Genomic DNA, 21,162 nt, shown 5'->3' with positions numbered 1-21,162 from the left:
ACCACCAGTGACCTCTTTAGACCTCTTCCTTATTGTATTTCACACCACCAGCGTAGATTGCACACCCCGCTTTATTTATTTTTTTACCCCTACATTTGTATGGTTATATATGTACTCACACTCAAGCCCTTCTAGCCGTGTTGCCAGCCTGTTTGATACCATGTACCCCTTGACCCACCCTGACCCCCTCTCGCTCACACACAGCCAGATTGCTTTGAGAAATAAAGCTGTCAGTTGCAGAATCCATATAAAAAACACCCCTCCATCCACCCCTTCACCCCTTTCTCAGTACCTCAAATTCGTGACATCCCTGAAATATAGATATAAATGAGAAGTGGATTTTTTTTGCCAGAGCTTTGTGGTAGATCTAGGAAAATGGACCAAAAAAGTATTTAAATAAAAGCGATTGACCTGTAATGCGACTTTCACTGACTTTGTTACCCAGATTATTTGAAATGTTGTTTCACTGCTGAGAAAACCAGCTGGAAATATTTATGTTCACCCGTTGCTGTGCACACGTTTGTCTTTGTAGTTTTGCTTTTTTTCACGTGCACTGAGGCTGGATATGAACAAAAACACAAAGTGTGTGTTGCAGGTCCTGAGTGTTTGCCATGTGAAAATTTTCTGCCAGATAGAAGAAAATAAAAGAGGCCCTGGGGCCTGTTAACACCCCCAACCTGCCAGAGAATCGTGCAAACAAGTAGGTTTTGTATGATTGACATTTATTTGGGCTGCTTAGAACAAGGAGGTCTCTAAATTGATTTCACACGCCAACTGCTCGAGCTCCAACAGTAGATTTAATATTTTTATTTTCTGCAGGTAACTGCAATCAAGAGAAAAATGAAAAAAAAGACATTGATCAGAAAATAAAAATTCCAGATTTGCTTTCTGAGTTTAGGATTTTAATTTAATGAGCAGTTTTTGACGTGGACACAAATTAAATTATTTTCAATCACAAATTAAAAACATATTTGAAACATTGTGTGTGAACTATTATGGAATGGACACACAAGACTAGATTAATGCTTATATGATGAAGAAATCCTTAGTAATATTTTATTAGCAAACCTTTTCACACCAAATGACAACAACGTTTCGCTTTTTTCTAGAACTGTGCAAGCTCCCGACCGTCCAGCTCTGTTACCAACTCCCGACCTGCAAGTTTTCCACTCGGAACGAGCCGGAGCCAGGAGGAGGAGACCTACCCATGCGCCAACACACCAAGCCTCGGAAAAGAGGACGAGAGAAGCAGAGGTGAGCAGTCGGATTTGTAAGTCAGGGATTTGTTTGCAGTGTTGTTTTTTTGTCACATAGTCTTCAAAGAGATGAAAAACCACCAAATCTTTTAGCAAACATTAAAAAGGCTTGGAAATGGAGGAAATGTGTTGCTTTTCATTCTTTATAAAACTCTTAACTGCTTTTAAACTCTTTTTCTAAGTCTAGAAGACTTTTTTTTTTTGCCAAGACTGCAGCTGTCCTGGCCAAAATGATAGTGAATGGAGATTTTTATCAGTTTTAGGGATTACTATAAACAAGTCTGCAAATTATATATAAAAAGTATTTTTAAATTTGTATGGAAGTCAGAATAATTGCAAAAGCGAATAAACCCCTCAAAAGTCACAATTTGCTTTGCTAAAAAGAGTTGTTTCCTTAAGGATTGATTGTGTTACTCCTACTTCACGCTGGGAACATCAGTAGTACGGAATGGCAGCGGAACGTCACTGCTTCAAATACAATTCATTATAGTCTATGGGGGTGATTCAAACCAGCCACGATGCGGACATTTTCAGGCATGTCCCAGAAGCGCTGCGCCGCAAAAAAAAGGAGTGGGTTCATTTTTTGTCGCAAGTTGCTTCTGGGACACATCAATTTCTGCAGTTAACATAGGGCTAGACAGGATATCACACACAGTTTCAGTGAAAAATCTCTGGTAATTTCCAAAATAAAAGACTATTTAAGCGATGTGATTTCATATCTATGTAGATTACATCAAAACATATGACCTAACGGATTATTTACTCCCAGCATCTTTTGAGAAGAGCATGCATTTTTCATGGCTTTAATCCAGGCAGTGGAGAGGAACAGCATCATAAAGGACATCAAACATGATTTTTGGTTTAATGCGGATGGCATAAACGCACCGTGACTTTTGAAGTCTCGGGGGATTTTGTGATCTCGCGAGTCCAGCGAGGAGCACGGTGGAAACGCTGCTCCATGGCTGAGGGATTTGCATATGAGCAATTATCCTGATGTCTTTGATTTGTTTTTAGAGTTTCATCAGAATTCCTAAAAGTGGCTTTAACTCATCTCAGTATTTTATCTTGATAGCAGCTTACAATGACGCTGTCTGCCAAGTTTGTGTCTGAAATGTCACAAATTAGGATGATACAGATTTGAGAGGGTCAGAAAAATGGAGAGATGTTTCAGTAAATATGTGAGCTTCCCATCTCTTTTGTCATTCTGGAGCAGCATTGCTGCTTCAGTAGAACGTGGTGGCTGGCTGAGTGAAATTAGACATCAGAAGTCCCCTGTTAAACGTTAACACTATCCAGACTCCCTGACTTTGGTGCAGATTTCTGACCCATGCTGCACTCTGTAGAGTTCAGACTGATTTCATTGTGGTGAAGACCAGTGGTACCAGTTTCAAAGAGGTTTATCTCTGCTTTCATTTAGTAATTTAAAACCAGTCACTTGTATTTTAGAGCAGATGGTGCATGTAGAGAGCCACTTAGAATTTTCCAATATTCAGTTTTTGATGAAAACTCAGGAAACAAGTTTGTTTTTGTTTTGTTGATTCAGCTCTCTTTTAAAACTACATTTTTTATTTCAAAGCTAAATATTTACTTATTGAATGGAAAAGCCATGACATAATAATGTTTAAATTGAGTAACTCTGCTTGGAAAAGCAGCACCCAGACTTGTGTGTTACCTTTAGCTTCAAATCAAGTTATTTCTTATAAAATTAAAGGTCTCCTTCACTTCTTCTTTTTATTTTAGTTTTTTAAATGCATTTGCTCTGGTCGCTAGTATGAATGAATCCCTTGTAAGTTGTTTTCTGTGGATAAAAAAATCCAAAATGGTCCTATCTGAAGAAGTTGAAGGAGGCAGGTTTTAGAGTTTATCTCATTAATATTCATGATATGCAAACTTCTCACCTCTGATTGGCTAAAGGCAACGAGACTCTTCCTCAGCCTACGGTAGCTCTTCTTTCTTGAGTAAAAAAAATGCAACATTGATGTTTTATCTCCACAAATCCCAAAAGTGTCCCACCATGTTGTGGTGCTAATGGTTAGCTTCTACTAGCGAAGCCCCACTCTGCTCTCTCCTGGCCTTAAAATCAAAACAGCCTTCTTTGGTCTCTTGTCAGGGTGAGTGAGCCCATGGATGTACACCTGATTGTTTTAAGTAAAGCAAGTAAGTAAAGTTTATTTATGTAGCACTTATCAGAAAAGGAAAAATCCCAAAGAGCTTCCCAAAGATCAACAAAACAAATCAGAAAGTCATAAATCGCCCTAAAAACAAAATATCATAATACAAATGTAAGATAATTATTAAAAAAATGTCAGATGAATTTTTTTTTTTTGCATAAAGCAGATTTAAATAAAAGGACCATAAAAAACAGGATCAAAAATCCATGCTTTCATTCTTTTTTAAACACAGAAACAGTTTTGTTTACCTGTTTGTAGCTACAGTTTCGCCGACGGCTGCCGGCTTCTTCAGGCTGACGCTGATGGTGGCGCGTCACTTCCTTCTCCGTTTATCTGCGGGCAGCAGAGGACGTTGTCGCCCTCTACTGCCCGCTCTCTCCCCTCTCCGACGACATACTCATCTCACATGACGTCACACCTCTGTTCACAAAAACACCAACCCAAAAAACCATAGACATAGTAGTTAACAGAATCAGACAAGACAAAACTTTACACAAAAGGACAAACCTCACAGCAGATGACATAGCACAACTGATAGGACTGGTAGCTAACTCCACTTACTTCACATACGATAACACAATATACAAACAACTGGAAGGCTTCGCCATGGGTAACCCGTTATCAGCCACCCTGTGTGAGTTTTTCATGGAAGACCTGGAACAAAAAGCCATAGCCACCGCCCCCCCCAAACTGCAAAATAAAACTATAGAAACGCTACGTGGATGACATACTGGAAATCATACCAAAAGGTCAAACAGAAACACTAACACAACACTTAAACAATATTGATGACACGGGCAACATAAAATTCACTTATGAGTTAGAAACAGAAGGCAGCATAGCATTTATGGACATGAAAATCACCAGGCAGACCGACGGGACCCTAAACATAAACACATACAGGAAACCAACACACACAGACCAATATTTATTATGGACATCAGAACACCCCACCATACACAAAATGTCAGTAATCAGAACATTATATCACCGAGCAAACATAATAACAGAAGAGAGAGACCGTAAACAAGAGGACAAACACATACAATACGCTTTAAAGACCTGCGCATACCCGACATGGGCAATAAACAAAGGAAAACAACAAACAAAAACAGAAAGCAAAGAACAACCCAAAAAAAGAACCAGAAACCCAGAAAGACAAGAACCAAAACCAGTGATAACCCTACCATACATCAGAGGCATAATGGAAAAAATAAGAGCAACAATAAAAAAACACAACATAAACACACCAACAAAGCCATACACAACAGTTAGAAACAGATTAGTACAACCAAAAGACAAAATATCAGCTGGACAAAAATGTGGAGTCATCTACGAAATCCCATGCAAAATATGCAATAAAACATACATAGGAGAAACCGGACGCCAACTCAACACACGGACAATAGAACACAGAAAGGAGTGCGAGAAAGAGGCAAATCGTAAACACACAAGAGCAGCAAAAGAAGAAGCAGAAAGTACAATAAAAAAGTCAGCCGTAACAGATCATTGCTTAAGAGAAAACCATATAATGGAATGGGACAGCACACGGATCATAACCACCGAACAACAAAAATACAAAAGATGGATCAAGGAAGCAATCGAGATTAGGAGACGTGGATGTGGGACCATGAACAGGGACGACGGAGTTTACACGCTGGACCACGCATGGGACTGCATCGTCGGAGAGGGGAGAGCGGGCAGTAGAGGGCGACAACGTCCTCTGCTGCCCGCAGATAAACGGAGAAGGAAGTGACGCGCCACCATCAGCGTCAGCCTGAAGAAGCCGGCAGCCGTCGGCGAAACTGTAGCTACAAACAGGTAAACAAAACTGTTTCTGTGTTTAAAAAAGAACGAAAGCATGGATTTAGAAAGACACAGCAAGAACACACCTAAGAGGATCAAAAATCAAAACCAAAAGGCACACTTGGTAGTTTTGCTTTGTTTTAGCACCCCCTAGTGTCCCGTATTAATTCTCTGTGGTCAAACCAAAAGCAAAACGTATCTCCTCGCTGTGCGTTCCTCTTAATCTAACACCTTAATCTAACTGCTGAAATTTGGTTTCTACATGAGTGATTCATCACTAAATTAAACAAATCAGTTGTGTTTGTGATCTAAAACATGCAGAAAACATGCTGAAACCAGACTGCAGCTCCAGGTATGTCAGCACCATTTTTCTAAGTCCTGAGAGAGCAGCCTGACAGTCTAAGATTGCAAATACGGTATTTTGGTGGGGGTCTGAGTGAAAACTTCATTAACCCTGTAAAGGGTCATTTTAGTACATACTAGCTCAAGTAAATAATTTAAAAATGTGAAAAAGTTGCATAATGTGGCTTTATCACAGTTTCTCTGTGAGTGAGACTTTTAAACCACAGCACAGAAACTTTAGTCATTTCTTTTGTCCCCGTCAAGTCAAAATGACCTGAAAAGGACAACCCCAGATGTATTCAAATGAAAAAGGGCATTAGTTGAGTCTTGCAGCAGTTTGGAGCTGAATCAGGTTCTTCAGAGCTGAAGGACAACAAACTCCCTAAAACATAAAGGATGACTGAAGTTCACAGATAAATCTGAAACAATAACCAGACTAAGTTTTAACTCTGCTGACATTCTCTTTTCTTTATTGTATTTATTTTAAATGCAATGGCATTCTAATTGCTATTTATTATATCACAATACAAACTTGGATAATAAGATTGAAACACAAAAAAAAACGACTTTCTTTCTCTTATCATTTTCGCTGTATCATTGTCTGTGCTAACCATTTGTTTAGAATAATTCACAGTGAAAATGAGCAGCTAAATATGGCTGCTGAGAATGGGTCTTCATGGGTAAATGCAGCATGGGTAATGCTTTATGACTTGTATAATCATATTCACATTTAGGAAGTACATGTGTGGCGTGTTATTGCCTCTTATTGCCGCTCTGAGCGCCTCTCGGGCTGATTTACAGCATTTCCTTTCAAAGTGATTTGCATGATCCTCTACGCTATCACTGTCTTTTTCACTCGACCTGCGAGCAGTTGTAAAAGCAGTCCCTATGGCACATTTACATGCCGAGTCATCAGCGCAAACACACTCATCCAACTGAGCAGCAAAAATAATGTTTCTTGATGGAATACAAACGCAGAAATAATCACGTGTCAGACGATAATATTTAGCCGATTTGCTGCTCCTCTGGTCTGCTTCTGCCTCGGTGCTACATCATGCAAATGCAAATTTACGTGATTAAGTGACTGTGGATGGTGGCTGACACCCACACGGTGTTACAGCAATGCTGCTGTTACGTTACGCAGCTGTGAACTCCAAATAATGATCAAAATAAGCTGTTTATTACAAAACATATCCTAAACAGTTGTTTCAAAATCTTAGATGACTTTCAGACTCTGGCGTGTTGATAATTTGTGCGTTTATACACACTAAAAGATGTGTGCAGCTTCATGGGTGGGAGGAAAGGTTGAACATTTTCGTTTTTTGGTCTGTTCACATTGACGCCGTTCGCTGTAAGCATTGGGTCACGTTCAGGGTGCATGGGGAAAATTTGGAACAAAGTGAAACACATATTTGCTGCGAGCTAAAGAGAAGGACAAGTGTATAAAGAGGAGTAGGAGGTGAAGTGAAGGGGTTTGAATTGAAAAGGTTGTATGGGTGTTTTCTATGTGAATGAGTGTTGCATTTCTGATGAGAAGGACCCCAAACAATGGCTGAGTTGAAGGTTGCAAGCCCTTTAAACAGCAATAATGTGTTAGGTCGCCAGTGTTACATAATGTCATTTCTTGCTTTGTTGAAGCCTGTTATTCTGCAACTAAAGACAGCAAATCTGTTATCATTCTTGTATTTTTTATTTTGAATCTCAGTGGATGCTGAGTTTTCCTCTCCATTTCTTTTTGTGTTTAAGTGTTAGAATTGTGTGTACACATATATGATTCTGGTTTTGTTACCTTTTGAAATGATTCATTTCTGTAATGATAGCCTGGCCTTTATGAATATACTGGATTTTTTAACCTCAATGTTTTTCTTCAACATTGTGCTCCTACAGTGCCATCCACACTGAAGGAACCAATCTTTTCAGAACCATATGCTTACACGTTGCTGATGTCTGACACCCTTTCCTGTCTCCTTTTTCCTCACATGTGTTCCTCAGTATCTCCGCCAATTAGGGGCCTTGCGGATAAAAAAAACGCTTGGTGGTCTACAGAGTGCATTTTCTGTAGATTACACACAGATCCATGCTGACACCATCATGGGGTTGTCTCCCACTTACTCTCCTTTACATACACATCATCTCTTGTCATGCTAATTTAGCCCAGCTTGGTGACAGAGAACAGGATTACCTCTCTTCTTGAGACTTTTTATTTTAAATAAAACGTGAGATTTACCTTTAAGACATTGGAAATGACGTAATAAACTCACATTCTTTTCATCACTCAGCCTCTAATGGTGAAACGTCTGTAAATTATCATGATAAAGTACCAACATTGGCAGATGTACTGACAGGAAACACCCTGTGTCATTATAAATTTATTTGTTTTTATTTATTTAGCTTTTTATTTTATTACTGTTTTTTGTTGTTCTAAATGTGTTTTGAGGAGAAGGTGTTTGACCGCGTCCCTTGGGGGGCCCTATGGGGGGTACTTGGGGGGTACCAGGCCCTCTGATGCAGGCTGTTATGACATTGTTGAAGCTTAGTCCTCTTTCATTATGTATTATTTATTATTTATTATTATTATTTATTCTTCTTCTCCGCTAATACTGTATGGGGGCAGAAGCCTGAAATTGCCAGGAAAAATCTGACATGGCAGTCTGATAGAAAATCTTGACCGCTACTCAGATTCGAAAATACAGTAGGTGCAGCCAAGGTGTTGAGGGGCATCCATTTTGGTGGCCTGAAGTTCAGGTCTCTGCATTGTGTAGCTAATGTGGTCATATTGGCTTCATCAGAGTGTGATCCCCGGCTTTCACTGTAGCAGTTCGCAGTCGAGTGTGAAGCAGCTGGGATGAGAATCAGCCCCTCTAAATCCGAGACTATGGTCTTGAATTTTAAAGGGGTAGAATGCCTTCTCCAGGTCAGGGATGAGGTCCTGCCCCAAGGGGAGGAGTTTAAGTATATCGGGGTCTTGTTCACGAGTGAGGGAGAGAGAGCTGAGCTGGAAGGTGAAGCTCTCCATTTACCGGTCATCTGTGTTCCTACCCTCACCTTTGGTCACAAGTTTTGGGTAGTGAGAGTGAGATTGTGGATACAAGTGGCCGAAATGAGTTTCCTCTGCATGGTGTCTGGGCTCTCCCTTAGATATAGGGTAAGAAGCTTGGTCATCTGGTGGCTCGGGCATCTGATTAGGTTGTGTCGTGGAGGCCTCCCTAGTAAGGTTTTCCAGATGCATCCAACCTGGAGGAGACCCAAAGGAAGACCAAGGACACACTCGAGGGACTGTCTCTCGGCTCGCCAGGAAATGCCTTGGGATTCTCCTGAAGGAGCTGGCTCAAGTGCCTGGGGAGTCAATCAGTCAGAAATCTTTGTCAGCTCCGGGTTGTTGCTGAACAAAAGATGAGTGCATTATCGCAGTCTAAACTTGTGTGCTTCATCTTCAGGCCACAGCTGTTTTAGGACTTCCTATTTAAACCAAAAGGTAGAAAATGTGTTCCACTGGGAACTGACATCACCCTTATCATTACTGCAGCTGAATGGTGGACACTAGCGGTGAGGTGCGCACATGTTTGTGTCTGTGTGACAGCGAGAGATTTGGCCTCTGAGAGGCAGCTTGTGTTCAGTGTCTCACTGATGCAAAGTGATCTGCACTAATTCTACATCGGCTCTAGCCAAACAGGGCTCAAGAGTTCAGCCAAGTCCCTGGAAAAATTACTTCCTTACAACTTATCTTCTCTTGCCCACTTGGTGCACAATCTAAACTGTATTTTCTCTACATTTTGAAGTGATGGACAGCTAACTGAATGCGATTTTGTGTGTTTGTGTGTTCGTAGACTGATTTTTGGCTCAGCTGTTTGGAAGATGTGTGGCCCTGAAAAAGGCTCTTGTCATGTGGGCTGAAGCTTTGAAGACCTGATTGTAGCCTTTCAGTATAAATACCCAAACAGGCAGTGGTTAAAATGTGCTATCAGCTTGCCATGTATTTACATTCCTCTTCCTTTCTCAGCTAGGATTCTGTCAATCTCTGTCGAACATCTGATTTGTTCGGTTTTATTTACTCCCTGGACTCTTGTCTGCATTCTTCAGCTTCTTCTTCTTTGTGTTTCTCTCTAATTTTATTTATTCTGCATGTTAATAAATGACATGTGTAACATCTGTGACTTTATTGCTAGGTTTGAAAGACTTTGTGTCAAGAACTGAGATTTTAAATCACTTGTTTATTGTATTGTTATGCTATGAAATACCTCCAAGCCATTCACAGATCATTTAAAACACTTAAACAGCTACAACCCCTGCACTTGTATTACAACCTGGCATTTTATATTCATCACACTCAATGAAACAAACCCAGAGATGAAAAATTGAGTCCATTTGGTTGTTCTTAAGTGGCTTTAAGCGCAACTGTTTATGCATATTTGCCCAACCGCTACGAAGTGTGCCAGGCCTTACGAATTTGTTTTCCACAGCTGTTCTGCATAAAAACGCCACACTATCATGCACAACTGAAAGTCTGGTAAAGGGAGTCCATTCATAATTCAAAAAACAACACGGCACGAGCTACGGTGTTGTCAGATATAACAAATTGAGGAGGAAAACAGTTGAATTTGTATCTGCTTAGAGAGGTTGACTACATTATATATACTGCAGGAGTCGCTGAGTGTAGGGTAATAGGATATATGATGGATGGCCTGGCCACATGGGCTCCCATCCCTCTGGGTTATTCATCTGTTTATCTGCTTATTTATTTATTCTTTCACCCAGAAAGACCCTCACAAACTCAAGATTTGCCTAAGGTGCATAATAGTAAGAAAATAAACATAGAGAGTTGGACAATATGGAAATGGAACTGAGGACGGACGTCCTCTGTTGTGCATCTGTCACGTGGACCAGAGTGTGTGCAGAAGGTTATCGGTGGGGCTGGTAGTTTAGAGGGTCATGCAGGTTTTATTTGATTTTTTTAAAAATATTTTCTCATTTTGATTCTGTTTTATTTAAAGTAGTGAAAAAAGCAGCAAGGCTTTATAGGAGAGAGAGAGAAAAGTCACTAGAAAATACGATGGCCTGGTCCTCTTAGTTAAGCCCTTTTTACAAGACACACCATGCCATCAAATCAGCATCATATTACCGCCTTTATAGCGCCATCACGTAATCTTTTGTGAAAAGAGCACGATTACGCAGCATTACCACCACGGTCCGATCACTTATAAACGACGCCTCAGCGTTGCTGCAAATGGACAGCATTGACTTAGATTATGTCACTGATCAGCACCAAAAGACAGATCAGTAACATCAAAAGTTTTATTCTGTCAAAGTAACATCCATCCATCCATCCATCCATCCATCCATTTTATTCCGCTTATCCAGAGTCGGGTCACGGGGGCAGCAGCCCAAATCAAGAGACCCAGACTTCCCTCTCCCCAGCTACGTGGGCCAGCTCTTCCGGGGGAATCCCAAGGCGTTCCCTGGCCAGCTGAGAGACGTAGTCCCTCCAGCGTGTCCTGGGTCTACCTTTAGGCCTCCTCCCTGTTGGACGTGCCCAGAAAACCTCACCAGGGAGGCATTCAGGAGGCCTCCTAACCAGATGCCTGAGCCACCTCAACTGGCTCCTCTTGATGTGGAGGAGCAGCAGATCTACTCCGAGCCCCTCCCGGATGACCGAGCTTCTCACCCTATCTCTAAGGGAGAGCCCAGACACCCTGTGGAGAAAACTCATTTCGACCGCTTGTATCTGCAATCTTGTTCTTTCAGTCACTAAAAGCCGAAACTTGTGGCCATAGGTGAGGGTAGGAACGTAGACCGACCGGTAAATCGAGAGCCCCGCCTTCTGGCTCAGCCCTCCCTTCACCACGACAGGCCGGTGCAAAGCCCGCATCACTGCAGATGCAGCACCAATCTGCCTATCGATCTCACGCTCGAGCTTTCCCTCACTCGTGAACAAGACCCCAAAATACTTGTCCTGCCCCAAGTGGAGGAGTTTGTCGTCCCTGACCCGGTCAAAGTAACTTCATTTAATCCTTTTGGGGGACGGCTGTGTGACTTTAAAAGGTGGCCCTGTTGGACCGCAAAGCACAGGATTTTCAATGATTTTTCCATGTTGGGAGTGTAGAAATGGTGATTTAAAAGCAACATAAAGTTCTGTTTATTTTCTGCTTCACAAGCAACTCTTCCAGTTTTCTTCCAACCACTTGTTTTGCAACACGTGCCGATGTTATTTCCTACTGCGTTACAACCAATCAGCATGAGTTCACCACTCAGCAATGCTGGGCCTTTCCAAATACCAAATTCAGGTACTTTGTTATTCCTGAAATGGCCCGGAAAATGATCCATTCGGGTCAGACTGGTTAAATGGAGAGACACTATTGTTACGAAAGTCTAGTAAAATTACTCGGAAGTTTCAAGATCGGAAAATTAAGACATTTTTTTAAAACCCTAAAAGACCTCCGGTCTTTTATGAACAAGTTAAATTATCCAAGCATACCCATGCAGGGTTTTAATGTATTCCTGTTCAATGACACATATATACATACATCGATGTAGAGCTGCCACCCACACAAAATAGAATTAGAGCAATATCACATTATAACATAACTTAATTGTTCCAACAAGAGAACTTTTACTTTCTTACAAAATACACATTTATCACATTTGTACAATATGATTATATTGTTAGAATGAAATATTATATTATTCAAACATGAAAAATTATGGTAAAACATTAAAAGCTGAACATAAAGAGACAATTAATCCCCCCTTACCACCGGATGTGAATGTGTTAATAAAGGGGTGTCACACTCAAATTCACACTGGGCTGAACTCAAGAACTGGGAGAAAAGCCGACCGATATGGGTTTTTTAAGGCTGATGCCGATTTTTAAAGAATGTAGTTGCCGATGGCCGAGATATATATATATACACACACACACACACACACACACACACACACACACACACACACACACACACACACACACACACACACACACACACATAGATATGTGTGTGTGTGTGTGTGTATATATTTATATATATATATATATATATATATGTGTGTGTGTGTGTGTGTGTGTGTTTTAGCAGCACTTTGATTGTGAAAGACATCTGAACTCTCACTGTGTGCTAAATAAATTAGATAAGTCAACAAATCTCCTAATATTTATTGAACTTCAAATATCAAACAAACCCAAAACATTAATAAAATGGTGTGTTGGGGTTGTTTGGGTGCTTTCTTCAGTCTAGTAGTGGTGGCAGTTGGCCACACAGGTGCCTGATTTATTTATTTATTTTTCATGTCGGCCTTTAAAAATAATTTTGGCCAATGGCCGATATAGAAAAAAATTAGAGATATCAGTCAGCTGGCCTCTAAACAGGGACAACGTTGTGGGCCAAACTCAATATTTTTTGAAAAAGTGACAGCAAATTTGCTCATTTTCCTTTATATACAGATAATTACCGTAAAACCTTTTCATTTGGAAACACTGAATGTGGAATAACCAAATCACACAAGAGCGAGTCCATTTTAAATAAAACCTGTCAGTGGTATTCGTTACTTATTATATTTACATTTTTGAAATATTTTTTCTTAAAATGTGTATAAATTCAGCAATCTTTTATTTACAATTTTTGAAACTTTCTAAGTATTCCTATTTTATGTTTTCTTGTTGTTTATTCTTTAATGTTTTTTCACACCCTTTTTTGCTCCTGTAGTGAATGTTATTGCTGCTGTGACACAAAACTTTCCTCACTGAGGGACAATAAAGAGATGTTCTATTCTATTCATCTATCTGTAGTCTTTCCAGTTCCTGTTTTAAAGTCGGTTAAATATTTTTTCACGGGCCTACAACAAAAATAAAAAATAGTAATTATCTTCAATGAAAATATCTCATCTATTAACTTTCATGCTTTTGAGCAACAAACAAAATAATTCAGGCTCAGTTTGCTCCACTCTGATCAACTCTGATGCTCACCTGTTCTAGCCAGACACCTGCGTCTTTGGGGTTAAGCCTGGTTTATGCTTCTCCGTCAGCTCCGCAAGGGACAGACACGCACGGATTGACGGAAGCGTTTTGCTCTTTTACTTCTCCGTCTCCTGGAGGGTGTTGCAAAGCAATTGCCCGGCAGGACAACAGAGGGCGTAGCGCTGTTCTGTGGTATCCTTTCACGTATCGGTCCAAGATTGTGTGTTTATATTGTGTTTTTTGTGTATATAAGAGACTTTTAACACGGTCATATTTGTCTCTCATTCTCCCACCGCTTCATGCGCTCCCCACCTCTAAACCCACGTTTCCTGTCATTTCCATCCACAAATAAAATGCTTGCTGCGCATCTTTTCACTCCTCCAGTCACGGGAGGACGAAACGTTCATATTTTTAGAGTTTTTTCGCGAGGTGTTCTTCAAGCTTCTCCGTGTCTGCCGCTAGTTATCCTCGGCTCTCTTTGCAATGGCGGCGCTGTAAACAACAGCGGTGTCCTGACCAATCACAAGCTTGCGTAATCCGTCTCGTTCGACGGATGTTTAAAAAAGTGGGCTTGACTCCGTACGTACTTGCGTGCCTGCCGGATCCCTACGCAAGGACGGATAATGGCGTTGTGTGTACTCCGCACTGACGCAGACGGAGAAGCATAAATCAGGCTTTAGGCTCTGAGCTGAGGAAGGAGTTCATCAGTGAGACTCCTGTGTTGTTGGTTCATCTTCATCACAGACAACAGTTGCTCATACAGATAAGTGCTGCTGAACATGAAGAGCATTTGAGCAGCTTGATCACGCAGTTGGGTCAGTCTGTCGGCGAGGAAAGATAAAAACTGCAGCAGCTACTGAGTCATACTGTCTTGAGCGTGTTGCCAAACTGGAGTTGAATCAGCTCCGTCTGGAGGTTGGTTGGTGAGCTTTGGATGTCGGCCATGACTACTGACCAGTAGAAATCTCCATGTCTGGGCTTCAAAGTTGGCAAATTGCTGAATAAACTCTGCACCGAGTAAAAGGAGTGTTTTCAGTTTGTCCAAGACTGAGGACGGTAATGCTGCAGACACTGATGCTAGTAGCATGAGCACTACAGACTAAACGGTTTTTACACGTTTTTTCTCTTTGAAGCATACACTTATTCACCTTCCCATCTTTCTTGAAACACTCTTCCTTCTGCATCAGTCTTTCTCTTCCTGGACATTTTGGGATAATTTGTGGATAGTTATTTTCCGTATCCACGGAAGTGGATACACTGCAACCTAGTGGCAGAAAACGGTCACTGCACTGGTAACACAATCGCCATGCATTGTGGGAAATGCAGTTTATGGTCAATGCACGTTTTGAAGCGGCATAGACCTATTTTAAGCCTCTTGGAGCTCTCACGGGCCACATCAAATGATGTGGCGGGCCTTGAATCTGACACATGCATGTTAAAATGTACTTTTCAACATTTAGCTGCCATTATGGGCAGTGGGTGCCTTTCCACTAGCCATGAGACATACATTTTGGACGTGTTGCTTTTATTTTGAGTCTACGTTTTACGCACTACGCTTCCAGAACGCATAAAACTCCACAGTTCAGATTGGTCTAGACAGGAAGTCAAACATGAAAGCAGTGCAAAACATGGAAATTTTCAGTTTAAAAGTCACACGCTGATTTCCAGTTGCTTAAATAGTAAAACGTACATAATGTCCTGTGAAACCTCCGTGGCTGAGGTAACAGAAAATAGACCACACACCTTTTTTTAAACATGCAGTGTTCTTTCTCCTTGCTTGTTCTCATGTGAACTCTGATATCACACAAGGTGCTGCGATTCTCCCCTGATTTAGTGACCTTGCGGGACCAGCTGCGTATAACGCTTTTGCTCTAGTTTCGCATCCGAAGGGAGCTTGTGAGTAAAACGCCTCAATTCTTATCACTCATCTGGTGGTAAGGAGGGGCTATGTGTTTCAGTAGGTCACTGTTAGATTGATCAGGTTATGTTATCATGTGAAATTTCTCTGATTTAATTTTGCATGGGTGGAACCTCTACGTTTCTGTTCATCTACTAGAAAAATCTGTTAAGTCCTACCAATAAAAACAAATCAATTCAATCCCATACACTTTAAAAAGTAAAATATACTTTTGATGGGTATTTTACTGATGCAGTTCTGCAGCAGTCTGAACTCCCACCCCCAATAAAGTAAAATAAAAAGAACACAGCTCGCTGACATGAGTTAACAGCTGCCACATGTAATCTTCTACTAACTGCCTTTTGTATTTAACCTTGTCATTGCTCCTCTATCAAGAGTGTCATTCTAGGACCTGCATCTGCCGTGGGACAGGTCACCTCCCCTGGGCCTGGCAGTCAGTCTTAAGTCACTCTCACCACCCCTGCCTGACACCAAATAACCTGCCTCTCTCACAAAAATGGCGCTGTTCTTTCTGAAAGTTATGCATTAAAAAATTCTGTAGTAAATATAATATATTTCTGTCAGAATACATTAATTCGATTAGGATTTTCCATGCCTTGTCACTCATCCTGTATACTAGGGATGGAGAGATTCACCGATCTGAACCAGTTCATGACATTAGCGATGCAACTGCACCAGTAGCATCAGTGTACATCGAATACAACTGAAGGCTAAATTGCAATGTATCTTTCCTAGCGTGTCTCTCGTCTGTAAAAAGCATGGTTGGATCAACGACTCATTTTTTGGAGGCACGCTGAACACACCATCAGTATTTTTTTACATTTGTTATCCTAGACATTGAATATATGAGGTTTGTGTTTTACAGAAGCCAGCTGGAGGTCAGCCCCAGTTAGAAAAACCAATCACCGTCAGACCCGTTCCTTTCTTAACTTGCCAAAATAAAATAAACTTCCTGAAAACCACAAACTGCAGATTGTTTACAATTTTCACACATGAAATCCAGGACACTGTCTCTTATCTCTGGAGATCCATGCAGCAATGCATTCTTATTGATCTTTGCACCGAAACCTTTAAGGTGTGGAACACTGAAAACATTTTGTAAATGATAATTTCTGATTATAATCGGTCACTGAGTCTTTCATACAGGCATAACATGAACATAGTCTCCAACACCTATCTCCTGCATTAGCTTCTGATAAAAATAGGCAGTGAAACTCCGGGATTTGAAAAGCCTGACAGAGCTACGTCACACTGTCACTTAACATTCATGGACTCACCCATCTTGGCTCATGACGGGGAAGGCTGTTGTTGGTTTAGCATCCAGAAAACAGCAGAGTCTCAGCTAGTAGAAGCTAAGCATTAGCAACACCTCCACACAGCAGAACTTCTTAAGACTTGTGTTATTTGTAGAGATAAAACATCAACGGAGTCGGTGGGCGAGTCTCATTGCTGTAATCCAATCCGTGGAAAGATGTCCAAAAAAAACCTCCAAATCCTTTCGTGTTTAGCTCTCCTCTGATGTGGCGTTCTGCTAGTTCCTTTAAAAAGTGCATAATTTTTTTCTTATAACATTTGCACTGTACTAATAAACACAAAACAGAATATTTTGCCCTAAATAGTTGTTTATTAGAGTGGTCCAACAAAGAGCTGAGATAAACCCACATCTCCCTGCATCTCCAGCATTCCCTTTCCTCTTAAAGCAGCAATGTCATTAAGCTTCTACAGCTGTCACCATAGCCCCATATTGTTTAGAAAATGTTCAATATTTTTTCAGATATTGGCATTGTTTTGTAAGATGAATGAATGAATTTTCTGATTCTGTAGGCAAATTTTTCTGAGCATAGTGACTGTCTAAACCTCATGGTTGGACATGTTCTGCGAGTGTTGTTGCAGTAAAAATAAGTAAAGTATGTAAAAATCAAAGTTTTCAGAAACACTGATGAAATGCTTTTTCTTATCATGATTAATTAATTGGTTGATCAAAAACAAGAGTGTCAAATTCATCTTTCACTGAGAGGGCAACGGTTAATACCTTTCTCAGTGGCCTAGTGGTAGAGTGTCCGCCCTGAGACTGGGAGATCAGGGGTTCGATTCCTGGTCGGGTCATACCAAAGACTTTGAAAAAATGGGACCCAATGCCTCCCTGCTTGACACTCAGCATTAAGGGGTTGGACTGGGGGGTTAAACCACCAAATAGTTCCCGAGTGCGGCTGTGTCTGCAGCTCACCGCTCCCCCAGGGGATGGGTCAAATGCGGAGAGCAAATTTTGCACACACACCTGTGTGTGTGACAACTAATGGGACTTTAACTTTTAACTTTAATAATACTGTTGCGATGATGTCTAAGAACCAGATGTGGGCCCGTAAAGTCTTTGTAACGTGTTGAATCATTTTAAACCATATCATGAATTGTATCAAATCAAAAATCGTTGTCAAATAATTAAAAGGTCATCAGCAGGGATGAATCGTATCGAATCATATCAGCAGAGTTTCACCATGTCCCGAATGTATCACATTGCTGGTAGAGTATCAAGATGCGAATAGAATCTGCTTTAGTCGTGGGGAATCACATCCCTCTAGATTAATTTATGTACACATTAATACAAAACACAATATTTTTCTTTTAGTATCCTAATAGTACTAAAGCATTCAGCACTGCTTCATCATGCAGTTGCAAACATCAGCTCTAAACCAATTTCAGCATCTCCACTGCCATTCCCAGAACATTTTTCCATCATCCTCTCCCCAACGGCCCATGGCGACGACACAGCCTGCAGCTTACGACAGAGCAAAGTGGAGAAAAGGAAGAGAGGAAGGGCTGGTGGGGGGTTAGGCTGTAGATCAGAGCAGGGAGGATGGCGGTGCGACCAGGAGGTGACAGGGGAATAACATCCCTTTCTCCTCAATCGACAGGGACCATAACTCCTGCCTCTCCAGGGACAGATTGAGAAAGGCAATAGCCCTAGGGGCTGTGAAGCACGGATGCTTAGGAGAATTGAAAGTTAAAAGAAAAATGCAGTTTGCTAAGCCATTGCCACTGACTGGGTCAGAAGCACGTTGGTAGCCACAGGATTAAATATTTTTTGCTGTTTCTTGTAATTTAAAAAGGAGTTAGAGAGGCCCGAGTGGAATACTGTCCAGGCTGAAGATCAAACAGTAAATCTCCACGGGTTTTTGTCGAATAGCTCTGCTGCAGTTAGTGATTCTGGTGAATATGAATGAAGCGCATTATATCTAGGTTTATTTCCTAAAATGTTTCTCATCATGGATTTTTGTTTTTATTGTTGGCAATTGCTAAAAAAGAAATATATTTCCTAGAAATGTACTCAGACAAGAAGATGTTTATGACTTTTTTTTATTTTTCAAAGACATTTAAATACCGCACCAAATCGCCCTGGCCATCTGCAGAAGAAGAAAAAATGCTTATATTTGATTTTTGCATGTCTAAATCAGGGGCGTGTCCAGGGAGTGGCCTGGGGTGGCACATGCCACCCTTGGAATCTGATTGGCCACCCCAGGTGCCACCACACTAATTTACCTTTAAACAGGCTTTTCATTGTCCACAAAAGGATTGGGGGTAAACCAAAAAAAAAGCATAACCATTGGTGCCACCCATGCACAAAGTAGTGCCTCACCTGGGCCACCCCATTTAAAAGATCTGGACACGCCACTGGTCTAAATAGCTCATCCAGTTAAACATTTTATTTTTAAAATAAAATTATTTGCCTTTTTTTTTTTCTTTGGCCACAGATACAGTCCTACGCTTGGTGTGGGTTAGGCAGCGGAGGGAGAACATGATCGTAACCGCTTTCATAGTCTGATCAATTTTACAGTGACTTATTGAATCGCTTTTAATCGCCTATTTATGTTCAGCTGTAACCTGCAGACAGTCGGCCACTGCAGGGCTAATGTAATGCTCACTAGAGAGAGAGGGACAATAAATTTTAAGGCTTTGCCGCTGGAAAATTACACGTGTTTAATCATTGATTTTTATTGGCTCATCATGATAACATTATTCAGGTCAGCGAGGCTCCGATCGTAAAAGAGAAGAGGTTGAATTAGCAGTGACGTTTTAAAGACTGAGCATGAAAAATCGAAAATGTTTGCATAACCAACTTTCGTTATCAAATGCACAGTTATTGATTGGTGTTGTAACTGCTTATTCATAGATAATATGAAGCCATGATTTATTCAACCCGGCTCTTTTGCATAGTATGTTACATGTCAGCTGTTTTATTGCTCTTTGCCAGAAGGAACAGATTTCTTCTCAGATTGAGTTTAAAATGAGAACTTAAATGGCAAAAATATTAAGTTTTCTCTAAATAAGCTGTCTGTTTGATTCCTGGTGAATTCATATTTTGTCTTTAGTAAATTTAGTACTTTGTGTAAACTTGAAACGTTTGACCCAAGACCCACTTTGACATTAAAAAGGCATTTTGTAACTGGAAGTTTTAAAAGTATGTATAAGAATTTCACCGTGAAATAATCAATAAACTATTGTCTCAATCACGTTGGAAAGAAGGTTGCATCTGGTTTTGAGTTTTTCTTCTTTCAGAATAAACTGAAGAGGGAAGCAGTAGTGTTTTGTAAAGATTCTAAGTTAGTAAGAGGAGCGACCCAGAAGTTCCTTCTTGTACCCCTGAGAAGCTTTTTTTGTTTTGTTTTACTCCCAATATCAGGTGAAGCAGGCCAGAAGCTAATGTTGACCTAACAATGCTAACGGTGAATGAGAAAATAAAGTCGGCACTAAAAATGTCTCAATCTACTTTTTCAATTACCAACAACAAAGTGCTTGGAAAGGAAAAGGTAGATGTATCCTAGTAGATGTTTTTACCTTTTTAAAACAATCATTTGTAAGCATGTAATATTTTTACATTTCATACAATTCAAATCACCTACAAGCTCAGTCCCCCACCCCCTCCCCTTCTCAACGGGGTTCTCTGTGTAATTCGTACCCTGTTGATAGGCTCGCCCAGAAGCTCTAAACTGACACACCCAGGGGAACCGCAAAAGGATGTAACCTTTCGCGCTTACAGACGTATGGATGAGGTCTAACAGGGGACTACTGGGCAAAAGAAGACCCACCCCGATCACACGGACACCACCCCCACTCTTCCGACATTCTCCCCCTGAAGCCCGTGTGTAATTCTGGCCCTGGCGTCAGCCATGAAACTCATGGAACGGAAATGAGAATGTGAACCGTTTTTATAAAAGGATGCAGTAACAGGCGTTTGACCACAGGATGTCATTCTCACTTAATTCTTACATAATTCCCCTTCAATACCTGATAAGAAAGAATGTTTCTGCTTGTACAATCACCAAAGAAAAAACATTTGAATCAGAGAAATTTCTTTCAATCAACACCTTGGCTGCGTCTAGAAATCCTGTCTTTTAAATTCATAAACATAAATGGTGACGAAGGGCAGCCTTGGTAGAGTCTAACTCAGTGGTCCTCAATAGGTGGCCTGCGGGCCCCCTCTTTGTGGCCCCCGAACCCCGCGCGCATACTAAATACCCACAATAAACAGTGTTGGTGGCACACTGCTTTCCTGTCCTGAGGTGATGGAGGACCAGAATCTCCTTGAACCTTCCACCCCAGTCCAGCTGTCTCTGTTGCCAGTTAAGGGCAGCAGTAGCTCAGGAGGTCGAGTGGGTTGTCCAGTAACTGGGAGGTTGTAGGATTGATCCTGTCTTCTGGCAGAGAATGCGGCTGTTGTGTCCT

The 21,162-nt window shown here is 41.0% G+C and overlaps 1 protein-coding gene across 1 annotated transcript in view; it reads left to right on the top strand.

Annotated features, from left to right (window-relative positions):
• LOC107392622 (adhesion G protein-coupled receptor D2) overlaps positions 1-21,162 on the top strand; it is a 144,945-nt gene that overhangs the window by 91,307 nt on the left and 32,476 nt on the right. The window contains exon 22 of the mRNA XM_054752261.2: positions 1,110-1,254. Within this exon, the coding sequence (XP_054608236.2) occupies positions 1,110-1,254 (145 nt within the window). The remainder of the gene's footprint in view (positions 1-1,109; positions 1,255-21,162) is intronic.

The sequence above is a fragment of the Nothobranchius furzeri genome, chromosome 8, assembly GCF_043380555.1.
Source record: "Nothobranchius furzeri strain GRZ-AD chromosome 8, NfurGRZ-RIMD1, whole genome shotgun sequence".
NCBI lineage: Eukaryota > Metazoa > Chordata > Actinopteri > Cyprinodontiformes > Nothobranchiidae > Nothobranchius > Nothobranchius furzeri.
This window is presented reverse-complemented; position numbering and strand designations above follow the sequence as displayed.